This window comes from Buteo buteo, chromosome 3, assembly GCF_964188355.1.
Source record: "Buteo buteo chromosome 3, bButBut1.hap1.1, whole genome shotgun sequence".
Classification (NCBI taxonomy): Eukaryota; Metazoa; Chordata; class Aves; order Accipitriformes; family Accipitridae; genus Buteo; species Buteo buteo.
Genome location: NC_134173.1, coordinates 40,912,823 through 40,933,395, shown reverse-complemented (window position 1 = coordinate 40,933,395; position 20,573 = coordinate 40,912,823). Strand labels below are relative to the sequence as shown.

Here is a 20,573-nt window from a genome sequence, read left to right as displayed (position 1 = left end):
TTCACCAATGCGACAAAGCTTTTTATTGGTCTCAATTTTTTTAAAAGGAGAGCACCACTGTCAATTATAAAAAGATACACATTTTCTTAAAAGAGTTAACAGTACTTCAAGTAGTAGCATACCATAAAGAGTTAGAAGCATGTGCTAGTTAATACAATTTTCTACCTGTCCTCTGGCTAATGTAGACCCTTTTAAAAACAAAGACCAATTCACAGAACACTTCTCAGTTTACCTTCTTAATCTAGAGGACAAATATTACAAAGGGTTACTTTAGGATGGAAAAAAAGTCAAGGTATCAAAATACTACACCTCCTCCTCTTTCTTTCTTTTCTCTTCTTGTTCATCTTCATATGCTTTTTGAATTCTCATCCTCTGTTCAGCTAGTCGTTTTTCTTCTTTTTCTTCTTCCATTCTACGTTTTTCTCGCTCTGCTTCTTCCCTACGTCTCTTTTCTTCAATCTAGAAAATAAAGCAAAGAAGTATTGACCTGTCAATAGCCAGCAATAATCTGATGAAAATTTACCACCATGATCTTCTATGGACTTTTGCAGTACCTACCTGCACAATCAAAGATTGTATGAAACAACTGAAAGAATTCTAGGGCCAGTCTTACATTTCAGCTTCAGAATTCCTTTAAAATCAGATGATATTTTACTATTTCTTCTTGGCCACTATTTACTGAGCCACCCTCCAGTAAGAACACTAATTATAAATGCTGCTAATAAAACCTGAATATTTCCTAACACTTACTCTACTCCGGATGAGCCGGAATTACATTTTTCTTCACTGATTAAATAATGGAAGATGGGAAACCAAAACAAAAAAGACATAGCAATTATCTTTTTCCTTTCCACAATTATAATATTTTTAGACACAGTGCTGACTTACTGAAGCCAAAGGTCTGCCCATTCTTTATTCTTTTTGGCAGCACTATACATGGAAAAAAAACTTCATCTTTTCTTTTTAAGAGATCTATATCAAACCACTGCATGACATTGTACTCTTTTAAGTTATCTAGGATTTGCTTGATATTGATATTTAATTGAATTGATACTTAACTGTTGTGGCATAAGATTATATGCGAAGTATTATGGACAGAAGCCAGAAGCTGGTAGAAGAACAATCACGTTTTATATACCCATCAATAAATAACTACACTATTATTGTCTCACTGATCACCATTTCATTCTGATGAACGTGCATTTGTAACACATAGACATCCAAGGGCAAACATCTTTGTTTCTTTACATATTTATGTATGCAAACTTGTACTGTATGCACAGTTTTAGAACTCAATACTGTATTTAGAGAGCTGTACTTAGGAAAAAAAGACAGAATCTAGATTAATGAAGCCAACTATTAATAGCATCACTTTTATAGGCATTTCTTACATAAGGCAAAATCTGAGAGACTCAAGAGCATATAGCTCTTAGTATACCTCTTGTATACAGAATTGGCTATGATTGGATAAGGTCTTTGGTCAGCAGTATCTGATGATTTACTTTGACTGTAATCCCTCTTTTTAAAATTTATTTAACTAGACGATAACTGGTGTGCGTATTCACCTGTAGACGAAGAAAGTTCTTGTATGACTCCTGTCGCTTAAGATGCTGTGGAGATGGTGGTTCACCGAACACATTACCTCGAGCAAAAGGAGAGGTGTGCGCAAATGTAAAACCTAAAGGGGCAGCAGGGTGGGGGGGTAAAGATAAAAAATCAAAGCAAATTTAAGACAGAAAGCCAGAGTGAAGAAGCAGGAATCTGAGATACTTGTTTCAAAAGGTAGTTTATGACAGCCATAATTCAAGGCTATTGCTGAAAACAATAGCTGGGATTAAAAGTTCTTATGTTGTCTGCCTAGAACACCATCAGGTTTTAACTGCTCAATAAATAATGTCCAAGCAAGTTGTCTTTTTACAAAGTAAGGCCTATAAAAGTCATATATTCTACTGTCCAATCTACAGTTTAGTATCTAAAAATGTTATCTGTAAGTTAATTAGAATAGCAATGATTTTACATCTCATAACTTTACTGCTTGCAATTACTCTGGCTTAGCACATGTAGTTCTGTTCTTTAGGTTTACTCACTCTTTAAAACCAGAACATCCTAACAGAACAAATATTTAGGTAAAATAGCAATGGATGCTACAAAAAACAAAGCTCAAAACTGGCAAATAAAATTCTAAGCAGTCAGAAGATTGAATTCTGCCAGTATAAGATGCCTTCCATACTATGAAGTTTGAAGCATCAGGTCTCCTTTAGCCCTGAATTACGAATGCATCATAACCATACAGTCCCAAAAGCTCTAGATAGGAGGATTAACTCAGATACCACACAGAACAGGTTTTGCAGAACAGGATCACTACAGGAAGCAGAGGAGGAAGGAAGTAAAGCAAAACTAGAGGAAGTTGTGTTAACTTTTCAGCTGACACAGCATGTTCATTCGTATCACGTCTGCTCCAAAGGACAGTGCCTCAAGGATGTACAAGAGCAATAGCTCCACTGAACTGAGATGAACACAGCTGTAGCTGTTCTCATGTCCCCCCCTTACATTTTCCTACATGGTGATGTACCACCTAAGTCAGATGAAAATAGAAATAACACATACACTTATTCCCATAGGAATGCATGTGCTTACTGCTACAGCCTAGCCTTAGAAGCATGTGCTTGCATACCAAGGAGTACACTTTGAGGTTAGTGTTATTTTTCCTTACATAGAGTCACTGTTTGAATGCTTCCAAAATATAACTAAATTTACATGTGGCTCTTTCAGGATGGAATTACTTCATACAGGTATATTCCATGCAAAAAAACCAGAATAAAGTTTATATACCATTTGAAAGGCATGGACACGAGACAGAAAGTTACTGTGGAATGTATCAAGGAATGAACTTACTGTGTACCGACTACTATCCTGCAAGTTCCTCTTTTAATGGGGTGGTATAAAAAAAAACCACACAAACAAACAAAACAAAAACCAAAAGAACAAAACCACCAAAACCTACACAAAGCCACTTTACTGCCTGACTAATTAAATGGAACGTGCAAGACCATAAAAGTTCCCACCACTGATCTGCTCCACGTCCTGATACCAAAGTAAGTGCTCTAACCAGGAGGCAGTTTGCTATTGTGCATTATTACTTCATTGGCCTTGCTTGTTTCACTTCTTACTAAATGCTTAAATATACACTGTATTAGGGACAAAGAGCAAGAGGGAGGACAGAAGGAACAAAAAAAATTTATTCTACAGCCAGTGGTCAGGACACTGAATTGCAATTGTGTGAAGTAGATCCATGCCCCAAATACCATGTAATTCTTTATACAGAAGTGCAACAGTTCAGACATAAGAAAGAAAAGTGGCATCTAAACTGAGTTGAGGAGACCGCCAGTGATCCTGGCCTTTGCCCATCCCAGACTAGGGACAGGTCTGGAGTACCACAGCTCTCATTTAGATGTCTCGCAAAACGTAAGAAGAGAAAGATCCATTAGTTTTTAAATAGGTAAATAAAATAAAATCCCTAAAACCTGGAGGCAGTGCACAGGGCTGCATATGTACCCAATTTACTTGTAACTTTTTAGAACTTGTTAACCTAGTTATTGTACCAATTTCATCTTAACCTGTAACATGATATATCTGCAGACTCTCCTCCTCCTTTTATTCCACCTTCTCTCCTACTATACAGTTGTATTTTACTGTGTCATTTAAAAGCAAAACAAGTATGTATGAAGATTTGATTAGATAAGACTGAACTTGAAAACCTAATATACTGATCCTGATTGTTCAGTGCTAAAACAGTTACTAGTTATCATTACTGACAAGACAGATAAGAACATACATTTTCAGTACACACAGTGACAGCAGTGAAGAAGTTTGGGAAAGAAGCATGATACTGACTTCACAGGTAGAGAGCACTAACACTATCATAGGACTACTAGAAAGGAGTAAAGAAACTAGAGAATTTTGATCACTAAGACCTATAAATAATTAGAGCTGTAATACAGTATTCTTAAAAACCTGCTATTTTATTTGTAGATGCTTCTGTGTTCTCAGGTCTTGGGGAAGCCAAACTTAGGTCAACAGATACAATAGCCCTTTTATCTTCATATAGTCTTGCCTCTGGATTATGATATGCATCTTCGTTTTGCTTGTGCATCATATTCAAGTCCGCTAAAGGAAAGGGGAAATAACTGTTTATTTATAATATTTTATTCTCATAAAAGGCACGTTCACCATAGATTCTCAAAAATACAGGGATTTTTGAGCAGACTCTACTTTTACTGGGCATACCAACTATGGGAACAAAAAATATAGGACAAGAATATAGGACCTATAGGCGAAATACTAGTCATTAGGAATTCACTGATTAAAATATTTACTTTGTTGGTTTTCTTTTGCCAGGAATGATTCTTCACAGCAAACCTCCCCTCTTCCCCACCCAAAAATGCTACAGAATGGAAAGATAAAGAGCTCAAAGACAAAAATGACTGACAAGTCTGTGTTGACAAGCATGTATTTAGAAACCACCCCTTCTTCTATTTCCTTAAAGCTGTAAAATACTTTTGAGTTTAGTTTTGGTATTTTAAATACTGAATCTCTATTTGATTACCATTAAGGGTGATAAGCACAATTGAACCATTAAAGTGTATTTTGGTCTTCATGTCTTTAGTAATAATCCAGGTGCAGATTTTTGTATGTAAACCAAACAATGTCATTCAACATTTTCACCAAAATTTACATGGTGCCTCTCAGTTACCATAAAAATCCTGATCAATGTTAATTTCAGCTCATTTTAAAGTGTTACCAAACTATACCTAGAAAGCTAGTTTCAAAACAAAAAAGTACTACACAGTTTTCAGATTATCTTTTAGAATAGTTTCTGATAATTATGAATTACTGTAGTCATTTAAGCCCATAGATTCCAAGAACTTTAAATTACATCCCTCTCTGTAAAGCTGCCTTTGCATACATCAGAGTGTCAAAAGCTATTTACAGACTTTTTCAGGAGGATAAAAAGACAAGTCACACTGCATAAAAAAGAGGCGTGGCAGAAAGCATGTTATGTTTCACGACATTTGACTCATAACTTATCCCTCATGCTGCTAAACTATGGTGGGAAAAATAACTTTACATGTGTAATTCAGGAAAACAAGCTAAGGAACTTCTTTGGCTTGGTTCCTCATTTACAGAGATAAGCTTCTCAGCAGGTATATGCAGAGCTCAGGCTAATACAACACACCTACATTTTCCTCTGACCTACTCTACTCTCACCATTGTAAATCCTAGAGAAAGAAGCCAGACACTTAAACGCAGTGCCTAAAGTTAGGCAGTGTGAACACCTCTGTCTGCTCTGGGGATAAACACAAGCTTGGATCCTCAACACAAGCTTCTAAACTTATTATTTGGGCCCACAACCTTTAAAAAGCATTTAAACTTTACTCCCTACCCTCAAACTACACTATGAATTTAGCCATATGTCACTCAGGTATCATAAAATTGAAACTAATTATTTATATATAAAATGTTATCCAGTAACTGTTCCATGCTTTGAAAATTCTCATATTTTATTACCGGGAGACAAATTTTTAAAAGCTAATCAGAATTCAACATCATCTTCCAATGACAAGAAAATGAATTTGTTTTACATTAGAAATCAGTAATTATAAAATTGTAAGACTCACTCACTCAGATGTGCAAGAATGAAGAGAGCTTGCACAGGTCAAGATTTTGAAATATACAAATCTAATTGTGCCTAGTGAGTACTATTTTTATTTTAGATAAACTACTCCTGCAGGGTTCACTAGCAACAAGGATCAGGAATTTGAGTTTTAACCTTACATCTATCCCTGATTTACTGCAGGGGTGGATGAACAACTTGCCTGGATCATAGCTATCTCCATGCTCACTACTCCCATCTTGTATAAAACAGCACTTAGAAAAAAATAAACCTTAAAAAACATTACTGCTGACTGCTATTTATATAGCCATTTACAAGCAGTGTTACTTGGGGAAATTTAAATATTCCACTTAGCTTTTTTTATATATATATATATATATATTCAAACATGCTTCCATTTTCCATGTCACAAGTAGAGATTTCTAAGCCTAGAAGTTATTTTAAAAAAGAAAAACAATTAAAAAAACCTGTTCCTGGAAAATGTTTAAATAAAAGTCTTCACAACAGACTTTAGCACAATTGTATTGAAGATGACTCTAACAGCTTGTTTTCCTCCTTCTCCCTTTGCTACCGTGTTGTGTCTTCACTTATAGTTGACAGATCCTGTGTTTCTCATTTTGTTCAAATTGTATTCTTTGAATGATTCTACAGAAATCAGAATTACTCACTTAAATATTCCTTGAGTACATCTGCTTGAAACAAGTACCTCTATTTGTCAATAAAGGGCTACCAGTGTTACAAAACAAGGAATAACATCTGAATAAAGCCCTTACGAGAGCAAGAAAACATCAATCTTGAAAAGACAACCCATAATTTTGGCAAACATACTTATCAGATTTCCTTTTGCATCTCTGAGAGGAGCACCACCACCACCTTTTCCCCAGGGATTGTAATTCCTCATTTCTGCTTCTAACTTGGCTTCATAGCGTTCCTTCTCCTCTCTCTCTTGTCTGCGCCGTTCCTCTCTCTCTCTTATCTAAAAAACCAAGCCAGTTGCATGAAAATATCACATTAAGTATAATTTTAATAAAAAGTTAATGGAGCAAGCTGAATGCTATCATTACCCATTCCCCCCCTCTACATCAAGCAAATTGCAAACATTTCACTTCCTATACTGCAGACAGTGCATTGAATACTGTTGTCAAAATGTGCATGTCCAGTTGTACATAATCAGAGAAACATACAGATTCACATTATAAGACTTCCAAGTTCCAGAAATGTTCACATCTGACACTTGCAGTACATCAAAAGTCCCACAACTTTGGTCTTTGATACACAATGTTATACTGCCTGGAAATTAAACAGGCAAAATTCTACAATATTATAGCACTTGCTTCTCTCAGCCGGGTATATTTTGTTTAACCAAAACAGACTAGAGATGACATGAGATAAAGAAAGACTCCTAACAATAAATGCCTTAATAGAATGCTACACAATTCTGTAACCATTCATGAAATAGTTTTCTGCAGTAATACATGACGATGTATGTAAATAATGCAGAACTGTTTATATGGTTTGTTCTTCCTTTTCTTCAAAATCAGGTTAAATTTATATAACTAAATTTCCTAATAACTTAATGTAGCATTTATAAAGAGAACAGCTATTTAAAAAATCCCATCTTCTATTCAAATCTTTTAAAACATTAGTTACCATTTATGTAGCTCAAATATATTAAAGTATTTTTCTTAAGTTTGTTTCTTCTGTGCATTAGATAAAAATTTCCCTTTATCAGGTAGTCAGACAATTTCCTAAGAAATATAATGAGTCAACACAAAGACCCATCTAGCCCCTTTGACTGTTTACAAAAATGGTCAGTCAGGTTTGTCTATAGGAAAAAAAAAGCAGAATACTTTCTGTTTACTTTCAACCATAAGCAGCATAACAACTTTGAAACACTGTATCATGCCATATTCATTAGACCTTTATGTCAAATTGTGCAGTCTCTCACCTGGCAAGATAAAATTTATTCCTTAAGACTATAGTGAGAAAATGCCTTCAGAGAAGTGTAAGTGCAATATCAGACACTATTCCTAAATGTTTATTTTATTCTTCATTTTACCTTGATTGGCAGCCTCTCCTTTAAGCACAATCATAATTAGAACTAGACTATTTTTATAGCAATTATTTACCTCCACTGAAGAAATACATAAAGAAGAATAAGGTAAGAAAATGTTAGTGCCACTGAACTAGGTTCTAGCAAAATCTCTTCTGAAATAACATGTCTTATCACAGTCAAGTACATTTTATAAATATAAATGCCCACAAGATGCAGCAGCAAAAGGCCACTAAAATGGACGTCCAGTAGGACATCTACTGGAAGACAGGAGACTCAAGAAATTTGTCTAGTCTATCAAAAGTCTATCAAAAAGGAAGCTGAAAAGAGATAAGACACCACCTACAAACACACTGGAAGTAAACATTAGGGAAGCTTTTGAATTAGTATCCAAACGATCAAGAAGAACTTACTGAAATTGGAGTATTCCTAATTATTATAGCAATAATGTTCAAAAGCAATCTTTCAATAGGAATATCAAAGCAATAGAACTCATTGCTTTTAAGATGCAGGTTCTTATGTTTATGAAAATAATTATGTGAAACTCCATGCCTGGAACTAATCTGTTTGGTGTCAGAGCCTCTGCCTCTGACAAAAAATTGAAGAGCTTATTGTCCACCTGAAGAGCTAAAATGAGCTAAAGCAGGGTCAGAGGAATGGGAGGAAGGAAGTGATGAAGAGAGGGAGAGTTAAGAAAACTTTTTACTTGTAAACTAAAGAAACATCTTTGAAAGAGTACTACAGTTACAACCATAATATATTAAAAAGTAAAAGAAGAAACCATCAGAAGCTTTATCACTCAGTACCTGCTGTTGTAATTCTTGTTGATAAGACAAAGTTGCCTCTTTGGAAGGCTTTGTTTTTTCTTCAGAAAATACTCCTATGCTTCTTTGTCTGTCTCCTGTATTCCTCTGTCCAATGTTACTTCTGAATTAGAAAACCACATATATAAAAGGAAAACATCGTAGGGTCCAGAGGGGTTTAAAAAAAATAAAATAAAAATAAAATCCCTGCCTGAAATATTTAAGAGCTGTTGTTTTCCACAGCCTGACAGTTTATAATCTCAAACATTTTCATAAATCCATATAAAAATAGGAGTTCACTGAATTATTGTTTAGATAGAAATTCTTAATTAGAAGTTTGAAGAGTTGTCTTTAACACACATTATTTCAAAGGCGTAACCATTGTTAGCAAAATACTCCCAACATGAAAAGTGCACCAATACAGACAAAAACAAAGAATACGAATACAGCTAATACTTACACAGATTGCTCTAATGGGTCTTGGTCTAAAGGAGGATCCAGGTTAGGTGTGGGTTGCACTCCCACCATACCTGTACCATCTATACAGTAAAAAAAATTACTATTTTAAATTTTGAATGCTCAGATATAAACATTTACCATTACTTAAAAGAACAGAACTCACTGCTCAAACTCTGTGACTGCAGAATTACAAACAGGACTCTCAACTTCTATAACAAACTCAGCTAATCCTTAATGCCCTCTAAAGCAAGAAACACAATGCCAAGGTACAAACCGATTTCTTAAATTCAACTAAATCCCTTTAAAATTTACAAATATCTTCATTAACATATTCCACAATGAACTAACAAAAAGAAATAACTCGCTTAATGTAACACTTGTCCTCATGCTTTCCAAATGCATCCTCTATTGTGAGGAGAGCCCCATTGCCTCCTGCAGAAATGCAGTGTATTTCGCATCTGTACTCTTACTGAAATAGGACCTGCAGCACTCTGCCACAGCAGGGCTTAAAACTACTGTGCATACTACTGCTTGTGTTCAAGACAGTAAGAGATGCATCTCCAAAACAATTTCACACTTTCAAATTTTAAGCACTAGCAATATTCCAACTTGTGACAACAAGCTTTAAGACAAAATTCACATATGAGAGTTAGGTTAAGTATTAGTTTCTTCAATACTCTAAACTGTAAGCCACTTTACCCTACAGGTTCTATTGATACAAGGGTAAAAAAAAAAAAAAAAAGAAAAAGAAAAAAACCATGTAACACCAAAATAAAACAAACAAACAAAAAAACCCACACCAAACAACCCCCCCCAGAAACCCCCAAACTTCTGCGAGTTGAAACTGTGCTCTGAAAATAAGATTACAAAGAAAAGGTAAAAAAGGTGCCTGGAACTTAAATAAAATAAAATTAAATTAAAATAAAAATAAAAAATTAAAAAATAAATTAAAAAAACAACTAAAACCAACCTTTCCCAAACCATAAGCTATTACATTTCAGGATGGGGAGAAATTTACACTGGAGGGGAAAAAAAAAAAAAAAAAGAAACTAAAAACTTTTGCTCTTAAATCTCTAGTGTTCCTGAAATTCCACAGTGGATACAAATCTCATTCAACGAACCAGTAAAAGAGTTATTATTGTAAAGATTTTTTTTCTCCTTTATTTTAACTTTTCTATAAAGGTAGCACAACAACTTTTTTAAAGTGTTTCTGTTTTTTCCTCTAAAAAAGAAAAAAAAGAAAAAAACAAACACCACACAATCCAGTCCCTCGCCACACACATCACAGTTGTTTCACTCATGAAATCATCATGAAGCAGTCAAAGAGTAGAAATAAAAGTTAGTAAAACAAAAAAGTTTGATTACTTCATACAGTTCCTTTAAAAATATTTAAAATTATATTTGAAATTGTAACAACACCTAAACTTGTAATCAATTATAATATGATTTAAGAAATTTTAGAAAATAATGTTTTGATTATCAAAACCATAAAGAAAATTGTCTGGGAGGAGTAATGGCTAAGTAGCTGAGACTAGAGCTTGTTCAAGCGATGAACAAGACTTCTGGAAGCCATAGCCCCTTTTGCAGTTGGAGAAAACTACTTCACCCAAAACCAGTACTGAAAAAAGCCTACTCTTCATTCAATATACATCTAAGCAATGGGTTTAAATTACTGTTACTAGTTCTACATTATTCATCATTTAACTAGATTAAAAGCAATCATCTGAATCACTCTAACAACCAATCCACCTAAAATCATCAACTTACAATATGCAAGATTGGGATCCAAAGGATTCCTAACCCCGTAAAAGTAATATGCGTCATCATAAGGTGTCCTATAATTGTCTGTCAAAATTGGTGGTGGAGGCGGTGGCATCGGTGCAAGCCTTAAGGAAAAAAGCAACACAATTTTTTGGTTTGTTGTACAACTGAAAAGAGATTATCAAAGGAAAGAAAAACAAACACCAAAAGAAAGAAAAACAAACACCAAAAGAAAGAAAAAAAAACACCAAAAGAAAAAGAATTCACTACATGGAAAAATCCAGATTTATTCAGCCCAAGACCTCTCAGTGCCATGCAGGAACAAGATACAGTAAGTCTCAGTAGGGAATTAACCTTCCCTTAGGGAGCCGTACAGGAACCCACACTATTCCAGAGATTTAAAGAACATAAACCAAGCACACCTTCTTTAACTTGTTCAGTTAATGATACTTACTGGTTACATCAGTAACAGTAAATAACACAAGCCAAGGATTAGTCTCTGGTCAAAGGGCAAGTGGCACAGCACAGCTTCAGCCACATGCCTGAAGCTCCTTCTCTCTCCCTAAACAGTTTAGTCTCACAGTTTAGTGGAAGCTGTCCTTGCCTACACTGCATTCTTGAGCTTAGCCGTGAGACATGGATTAATTGATAGGGGCCAAACTCATACTATACCAGCCTTCTAACAATATGGACACTGCTGGGCATATGCCCCAAGCATCCTCGCAACAAGGCTCAATATTACAGGCATGGACTTCATTCCTACAGCCCAACCCTTATTCTGCACAAACATCCTCTAAGAAAGAGCTGTCTTCATAGATAACCCAGCCTTCCCAGATTTTTCAAAAAAAACTGTGAAGAAATAGACAGTAAAACTTTATTTCAGTGCAAAGTAGTTTAGTTTTCTGTTAATTGTCAAAATATTATTTCTACCTTCACTGGTTCCTTGGAGAAGGATTGATAGCACCACTGAGCTCTACCTTAGCAGTAAGTAATAACAGGCTTAACAACAATCTTATGTAATATGCAAAATTAACATGATGGTGAAGCATCTAGGAGCTGCTATTTCACCAAGAGTGCTGGCTAGCCCCCTGTGAAAGTCTTCATTCACTGGAGATGCTGAAGGGACAGGCACTGGAGTTTGGAAGGCCACCCTAGGCCTTTCAGGAGGTACTTCAGCAGCTCGTGCTGTCAAGCCAAACTGCTTCAATCTATTTGGCTGAAGAAAAAAATAGAAAAAGAGAGAGGAAAAAAAGTGAAAACAGTTACCTTGTTATTACTAGGAAATATTCTGAACCTTCATTTAGGTCTCATTAAACACTTCAATGGGTCCCAACTAGCTGTTCAAATTTCTAGTAATTGCATTTTTTTTCTCCTGAGGAATTACTGGAAATCTAATACTACAAGGAAATCTAGCATATTTATCACAGATTTACAAAATCCAACCTCTACGGCAGGTTTCAGGAAGTATACGGTTCTTGTTATTGTCCAGAAAAAAAAAAGAAGTGTTTCCACAGTTGCCTGTAGTACAGGTTATCTACAGCTGCCAGTTTCCTACACAAACAGTATTCTCATATTATGCATAGGAAAAGTTTCTGAAATCCCTCCCCCCTGCCCCAAGATGAAAATAGCTCATAATCAGTAAAAACTAAAACCAACCACATACTGAGACTTTTTCCAATAAACATTTCCTTGCAAAACAATTTTTTTAAATTTTCTTTATTAAATTTTTCAACCACAACAAAATTTTAGTGGGTTTTTTTTTTTAAATAAACGTATCAAATGTTTATTGATAACTGGCAGCCTCAGAAGAAAGGCAAAGGAAACATGCAAATAATGCAAAGACATGCAAGTCCATTTCAGAACTATCTTACCACACCCAGAAAGCCCTTGCACCAGCTGCTATGCGTTAGTATTTTAATGTTTGTTTAAATGAGTCAATATAATAGAAGACCAGAAAAAAATCATACTTTGTCTCAGTAAAACAGATTTTGTTTCTGAATTTACTGGTCCTAACATTGTAGTGCTTCAATTAACATGCATTCAGACGAAGTAATACCAGCAACCAGCTAAATATTAAATATCTAACAGCAAACCATATACCCTACAATATAGAAGTATTTCAGCAAAATATTAAATGTTTACCTCCTCATCACTTAGCTGCAAGACAGTATATACAAGGCAGTTAGTACTCACCAATCATGAACTACAGCATTAAGATTAAAATTCTCAAAATCTAGTAGACATGCATATTTGTTTATAACATTTAACTTCAAATTTCTAGATGTGAATACAAAATTAGATAATAGATATGAGCTACAGCAATTGAAAATTATAAAGCAGTCTACAGTCTTTTTTTTTTTTAACTTGTCTTTTCAAATCCAGTGTCTTGAGCAGGAGAACATTTAAAACAGCCTTTCTTACTAACAAGTTTAAAGTGAACTGCTTCCAAAGTGCCCCAGATTTCAGCTCTGTAGCTAATTTCAAATGTGACTATGGTACTCAGTTCATCCTGGGGATTGTGTTATTTTAAACAAGAAGTATATACAACAGTCTACATTTATAGATTCTCAATCAGGCATTGCTATTTAACCAACCTGTAATTAATCAAGAAATCCACCTAATTAGAATCCCTCCCCAGGAGGCAATTTAAAGCTAACAGTGACTGAAGCTTAATGAATGTAGCAATTCTACTTAATTGAAGGCTTTCAGCTAAATTAACAGTTTTAAAACATTATACGTGCCCTAGACTTGCTCTGGATATAATTTTGTTCCTATAACAGGCACTTTTTAGTCTCTGAGATGCATAGCATATATAGAGTGCTGCAGCACAGCATGATTCTGCCTAGTCAGCTTTGATTAGATAAAACTGTTTACACTGACCTTACACCCTGCTGTGCCAAAAGAGCTGGCATCCTCTGCTCAGTTTTCTTCTTTTCCTGCCTGGCTCCCAGCCGTACACTCCATCCCTCTCCCTTTCACCATCTGAATTCCTGATCAGCCAACTGACCTCTCTAAGTCAACTAAAGCAGCAAAAAAAGATTTAGATTTTTGCCAGCTAACCGAGCTGAATCAGTTCGCAGAAGGGATCAAACAAGCACCACAGATACTTTAAGCAGAGAAGGTAGGAACATGCAGCCGGACCACTTGTCAGTGTTCTCCCTCCCCATTTAGGAGTAAGAATTTTGATTCAGCTTCATTGCTTATCTACACACATTCTCAGTCTCCTGCCTCACATGCTGACTAATAGCATCTTACAGCTATTCATTCATCTTCATTTTCTAAAAAATAAGAGCTCCTTTCACCTCTGCTGAACTCTCCAGAAATGGGATAAATTTCTTTCTGTGTTGTAGCCTCCCCCAAAAAACAGCACCCTGGTAACCAGTTAATTAATAACCAGTTTATTCTTGCTTGAGAAAGTTACCCATCCTACATCTCCAACAGCAGATCTCTACTGCACCCAAGATACAATGGCTTCGGGCACTTAGCAAACACACATGCAAATCATACTTGTTCTGTGACAATCAGTCTGCTACTAACGTTACTACTGCTGACAATCTACTCCTTCATACATGCTAATCAAAATTCTTAGTACAATAATCACCTTAGTAAGGAAGTGGAGACAGTAGTAACTCTGCATTAAGTCTTACAAGCAACACAATGTTAAATACCTGGCTTTTTACAAAATCATTATAAAAATGTTTGTAATGCTGAACACTACATTTGATAGTTTAAAAAAGAATTACAAATTGGAAATTAAAAATTGCTACAATAAGATCAACTTGGCTGCAAAAGAACTGGATTTTTTTTTAATTCACAAAGAGCAAAAACTTCCTGCAGCATACTTTGCATTCCCAAAGAAAAGTTACTAATGCATGCATGTACAGGCTACCACTGGACACTAAGTATTTTTTCCATTATACTCGCTGCTTGTACAAAATTTCCACTTGGTTACAGCAAACAAAAATGTTTGATAACTTCCATGAAAATATCCTCCTCTTAAGCTGAAAGTATGTGTAATGAGTTACAGCCTTATCATCCTTGGCTTCAATTTTATTCTATACTAATGCCCATTAGAAAAAACCACAACATTTATCATTCTGTAAAAGCCCTACAGAGTTTTGTGACTGGACAACCACAGTGTACATGTAATTAAAAAAAGTCTATATAGGTGAAAGAAAGTCTAAGTTCCTTACCTTCTTTTCTGGGTCTCGAGCTCCAGAAGCAGCAACTGAGAGCTCAAGTTCTTTCTCACTGTTTTTGTTTCAAAAAAGAAAAAAGAAGAAAAAAAAAAATCAGAGAGCGGTAACAACTATACTCATTCTTTCAAAGCACAGACCTCACAACCCTGTAGTTAAAATAACTCTGAAAATACAGGGTAACAGAAGACATGATTTCACTTGATTTCTTCTGGGGCCAAGAAAGAAGGGCACTATATTATTTGTAAACAAACAGAATTCTCAAGAAGTATCTGGCTATCATCTAGGCCACCTAATTCCAACTACCATAAAAGGACAAAGCACCACATTGCTTTTTACTAAAATCTTTCAGGACATTTCTTAAAAATTGATCTTTATTCACATTACAACAAGAAGTTGATAATAAACAAATTGAAATGAATGATTCAAAAGTACAGCAATAAGTACTATATTGTAATTTCAGGGCTGAGACTTGGTCAGCATGTACAATTTTTCATCGCAGTGAAACCATCAATAGGAACTTATTTCTAATTCCTTATCCCTTCACTAATATCACTGTGTGTTTTTATGTATCCATACTATCATTCAGCAGGCACCTACTAATAGGTAAGCAAGAAATTTATATTTTATTATTCTGCATAAGCCGGATGGTCTATCATTCAGCAGGCACCTACTAATAGGTAAGCAAGAAATTTATATTTTATTATTCTGCATAAGCCGGATGGTCAAGTGCTTTGAAAGTGAGAGGTCACTTTCCTAAATTGGAGGGCAAAACAAGATGCGTTTTCAACTTTGCAAAGTAATTAGACATTCCTCTACCAGCAAGAGGGATAACTTCAGTTAAAGCTTCTTTAACCTTAAGAAAGCAAAAATAATTTTTTTTTAATGAAAAAAAATTGGGTTTCCTTTATTCCATTGAAAGCTGGTGAATTTGTTTATTAAAAACTAAAGCTCTCATGCCAACAGGTTTAACGGGATGCAATATTACCTAGCTAGCTGGAATTCCTTAGTTATGAAAATTATTTTTACCACATTGAATTAATAAAATTCCTTTAAATTTCAGCCATTATCTTTTAAAAATACTGTAACTTTCCATTACCGTCTCTTATTTCGCTGTTGTTCAGCCATCTGTTCTATTAGTTCTTGCCTGTATTTCTCTTTTTTCCTTTGGAGAAGTTCTTGGTCCTGACCACCTAATAGAAATGACCACACATTTGCGTAAATGCTCCACGAAATACACAAAAGGTACTGGACAAAACCATCAGATTTCAGTCAATTTAAAACATCAAACACAACAGAGTATATGATCTGGGAATGTGCATAAGAACACTGGATCTTTACTGAATGAAAAAAAAAATCTAGTTTTAATATGCAGTTTGTTTGGAGTATGATGATCCAAACTACTAAAATTTTCATTATTATTTTCCTAGTTTGCCTAGTTTTGTAGAGTCAGGAAGCTACAAATTTCAAAGCTAACTGATACAACAGCATCTGAAAAAAGTTACTTAAATTTTTTTTTTTTTTTCCTCTAATGCTCAACAAAGGAAGATACACTATAGCACTCCAAAGCTATGAGGCACCGCTCTGGATAAAAATGAAAGTTAAAGCTGAAGCGAGTCAAACCCACAGGAAGGAAAGCAAATTGCTCCACTTTTAGGATGGTTCCCATGACTACTAAGAATTAGCAAAGTATTGGCAGATATGTATATGTAAAAGGAAACAGTGATAACATCTCACATGGATTTTAAGGAATGCAAAAAACTTCCAACACAAAGTCACTGTGGATCTCCAGTGAAGTAGACCTGAACAATGAAGTGAAGGAAGCTGCAAAGTAACTTAAAAAAAAGAAACCCACAGCCAAAAAGCAAGTAACCAAATAACAACAACAAAAAAAACCCCATGATGAGCAACCAACTAGACTGACTGAATTTTTTATTCAATTATTGTGCTGGGACTGTGAAGTAACCAAAACATGCAAGATAACATCATTGTTTGTGACTTTGGGGGAGTCTGAAATCACTTCTCATTTCCAAAAATTTCAAGTTTTAATTTACTTAATCTTTATACAACAGTTCACAAATAGCCTTCTCCTAACCAGGTGTCCTGGTTTCAGCTGGGACAGAGTTAACTGTCTTCCTAGTAGCTGGTGCAGTGCTATGTTTTGTGTTCAGTATGGGAAGAATGTTGATAACACACTGATGTTTTCAGTTGTTGCTCAGTAGTGTTTAGACTATAGTCAAGGATTTTTCAGCTTCCCATGCCCAGCCAGGGCACCTGACCCAAACTGGCCAACGGTGTATTCCATACCATGGGACGTCCCATCTAGTTTAGAAACTGGGAAGCGGGGGGGGGGGGGGAGTGAGTGAGCAGCTGCGTGGTGCTTAGTTGCTGGCTGGGGTTAAACCACGACAGTCCTTTTTGGCGCCCAACGTGGGGCACGAAGGGTTGAGGTAACGACAAACCTGACGAGAGCTTGTTAAAACAAATTTGTTTTAAGCGTTCATTATGTTGATTTATGTATTTTTCAAGTTGTTGCTCTGGTTTTTAAGGCTCTCTTATGTATCACCTCGCTTGTTGTATGTAGTTCCTCTTCTACTGCTTATCATCCGTGGGAGGTGGATTAAGGTTTTCGCTTTGATGTATGGTATAACTCTGGTTTATGGTATGATAAAGTCATCGGCTGTGGGATTAATCCGGTATTTGCATTTAGCATTGTCACCTTTATACTGTGGGAGCCATCTGTGGGAAACTATTAATAATTATACCATTTACCTTTCCTCCATGGAAAACCAGTCTGTGGGTGGGGTACCTTTCTTCCCCTCTCCTTTCTCCTTCAGTCCAGTTACAATGGTGTTTGAGAATTTTGAAAAATTTGGATACTCCTGGAATGTTGGGACTAGCACGGTCCTAGCCCTACTGCTAGGAATTAGCATACTTCTGAACGTGGTTCAGCTCTCGTTTAAGGTTAAACAGCTATTTAAGAAGATCACCCAGAGATGTGCCCCAAGGCTGGATAATTATGAGTGGCAGGGTGTGTGGGGTAGCATGGGCAAGTACCTAGGAAAGTGGGCACCTCCAATGTTTTGGAAATTCACCCCTGAACAAGTGCAGGATCCAGAAGAGCTAGTAAAATATTTGGAAGAGATATGCTGTCACCCCGGCAGCTCCAGAGAGATACAAATCACTGCAACGTGCTGGGGCCTGGCCCATGCCTATCGAGCCCTGTTCAACACCACTCAGTACCCTCAAGGGGAAGAGAAAGTCTCTGGATCTAACAACAAAACGATGAGCACCGCGGCCACCCAAACCTTGGCAACAGGCGCTGCGGTCCCTCCAGCCCCGGCAATGAGCACAGCAGCTACCCAAACCTCGGCAACAGGCACCGTGACCCCTCCAGCCCCGACACCAGGACTGCTAGGAATACAGATTCAAAACTTTGTGTACTCAAGTCACTACAAATGAGATGACTGAACAGATCAGAGAGACTGACCATTCCATTACAACACCACTGTTTTAATGCTGCCTTTAAACAGTGCCAAAAAATTGACCTGCCACTTACAGCACTGAAGATCAGGTAAGTTGAAATGTAAAAATAAACAGAAATTATTCTGGCAACTCTTGGTCCAGTTTTCCACAATTCAAACCTAGCTTGCCTTCAAAGGCTCCCATCTGAAGAACTACTACAGTTCTTTTATTCTTGCCTTGTAATTTTCTGAATTTAGCTAGGAATGCTATGTTTTCAACAGTATTTCTCTCTACTACACTCAATAATAATGTTCCCTGCTAAATTTTATGGCTACATTTAAGCAGTAAGAGATGATCAGAATCATTTGTTCTTGCACAAAGTTGTGAACGGTACCATTTCCCATATTTCTGCAATTAAAATTCAATACCAAGTCATGTCTCTAACAATATTTCTCTTATACTTCATTTCGTAAAAAAACTTAATAATGTATCTGGGCCTTAAACTGTTAATGAAATCTAAGAAGCAGCTTGGGCTCTTCAAAATTAATTAGAAAGATTTTCCCCCTCCCCCCTGTTACATTAACGGGGAAAAGGAATATGTTTTTCTTTTTTAATTTTCTCTATGTAAACAATATTTATTTGCCAGTCTTGCAACCAACACAAAGAAAAAGCTAATTTTTCTAGTTTTTACTTATTGCCAAAGAAAAATAAAATATGCAAGGAAAGGCTAACTCAGTGTCACGAGTTAGGCTTCTATACATACCAAGAACAAGGCCTGTTCCATACGGCATTTCAGCTGCAGACTTGGCCTGTTCATTAGCTGAAGAACTAATTTGTACCTGATTTCTGGCAAAGACAAAAAAGGAAATGGAGAGATCAAACTTGAGAATTTACTTGTAGTCTGTGTGAAACATGATAGATACACTTACATCACTATGTGATACATTTACGACAAACAGCTTTGCTAAAATCTGAAGAAATATCACAAGCAAAAGAAGAAACCACCTGGCAAAAAGGCATCTGCTCACAGTTCTCATTTGCCTGCGGTTTCTGAAGCCATCAGAAACACTGACTCAGTTGAGCACTTCAACAATGTTGACAGACTGAGTGGTGCCAGTCAAGAGTTTATGTAAGGGCTTTACAAGTGTTCTGCTTCTGCCTCATCCACTTAGATCACTTCAGGACTTGCAAAACCAAGACAAGGGGGGTAAAAAAGGGAATTTTAAAACTACTATGAAAAAGGATTCCATGTTTAGTCTAGAGAAGAGGAGGCTGAGGGGACACCTTATCGCTCTCTACAACTACCTGAAGGGGGGTTGTAGTGAGGTGGGTGCTGGTCTCTTCTGTCAGGTGGCTGGAGATAGGATGAGAGGAAATGGCCTCAAGTTGCGGCAAGGGAGATTTTGGTTAGATATTAGGAAAAATTTCTTTACTGAGAGGGTTGTCAGACATTGGAATAGGCTGCCCAGGGAAGTGGTTGAGTCACCATCCCTGGAGGTATTCAAAAAGTGCATAGACGGGGTACTTCATAACATGGTTTAGTGGGCATGGTTGATGGTTGGACTCGATGATCTTGAAGGTCTTTTCCAACCTAAATGATTCTATGATTCTATGGTTATTCTAATCATTAGAAGTCTTCAGTTGGAAAATAGGTGATCTACTGTTTCAGAATGAAAACTAGCATGCAAGCTTCAACAGCTGTTCTCAAAGGAAACTTATTTTTCTTGTTCTACTATATCCTAGCTGCAGGAAAACTATCAGCCATTTCAGACAACACACTAGGGATTTTAAATAAATATTTTCCTTTCACCATGATTTTGTAGTGCAATTATCAGAAAAATACACTGTATACCACACCTAGAATTTCCAGTTCTTGAGATCTGCTGCACACGTGCTCTCTCTTTTAATTCGTCTTCATAATCTGCAAGTAGATCTCTTCCTATTCCATCCAGATAGGGCCTTGAAGAAATAGAAAATATTCAGTTATGCTTGCCTAAAAACATCCAATCTGAAATGGAACATCCAGCAGTTCCATGCAAATGGATCCTCAGCATGACTGCACACTGGATGGCAGAACCAGTTCTGAAAATATCACACAAAATTTCTAGAAATAATTCACTTTGCTAGCATTGTCAAGGCAGCTGTCTGGAGTCTGAATTCCC

At 36.2% G+C, this 20,573-nt stretch overlaps 1 protein-coding gene across 15 annotated transcripts in view; it reads right to left on the bottom strand.

Annotated features, from left to right (window-relative positions):
* CSPP1 (centrosome and spindle pole associated protein 1) overlaps positions 1 to 20,573 on the bottom strand; it is a 68,792-nt gene that overhangs the window by 21,964 nt on the left and 26,255 nt on the right. For 13 of the 15 annotated variants that reach the window (XM_075023406.1, XM_075023401.1, XM_075023396.1 and 10 more), the window contains 12 exons: positions 20,269 to 20,370; positions 19,175 to 19,257; positions 16,046 to 16,139; positions 14,944 to 15,001; positions 11,802 to 11,966; positions 10,757 to 10,877; positions 8,991 to 9,069; positions 8,534 to 8,654; positions 6,503 to 6,650; positions 4,015 to 4,167; positions 1,566 to 1,678; positions 310 to 459 (listed from right to left, as the gene is read on the bottom strand). In XM_075023406.1, the coding sequence (XP_074879507.1) occupies positions 310 to 459; positions 1,566 to 1,678; positions 4,015 to 4,167; positions 6,503 to 6,650; positions 8,534 to 8,654; positions 8,991 to 9,069; positions 10,757 to 10,877; positions 11,802 to 11,966; positions 14,944 to 15,001; positions 16,046 to 16,139; positions 19,175 to 19,257; positions 20,269 to 20,370 (1,387 nt within the window). The remainder of the gene's footprint in view (positions 1 to 309; positions 460 to 1,565; positions 1,679 to 4,014; positions 4,168 to 6,502; positions 6,651 to 8,533; positions 8,655 to 8,990; positions 9,070 to 10,756; positions 10,878 to 11,801; positions 11,967 to 14,943; positions 15,002 to 16,045; positions 16,140 to 19,174; positions 19,258 to 20,268; positions 20,371 to 20,573) is intronic. The other 2 variants (XM_075023405.1, XM_075023411.1) reach the window with 1 other exon arrangement.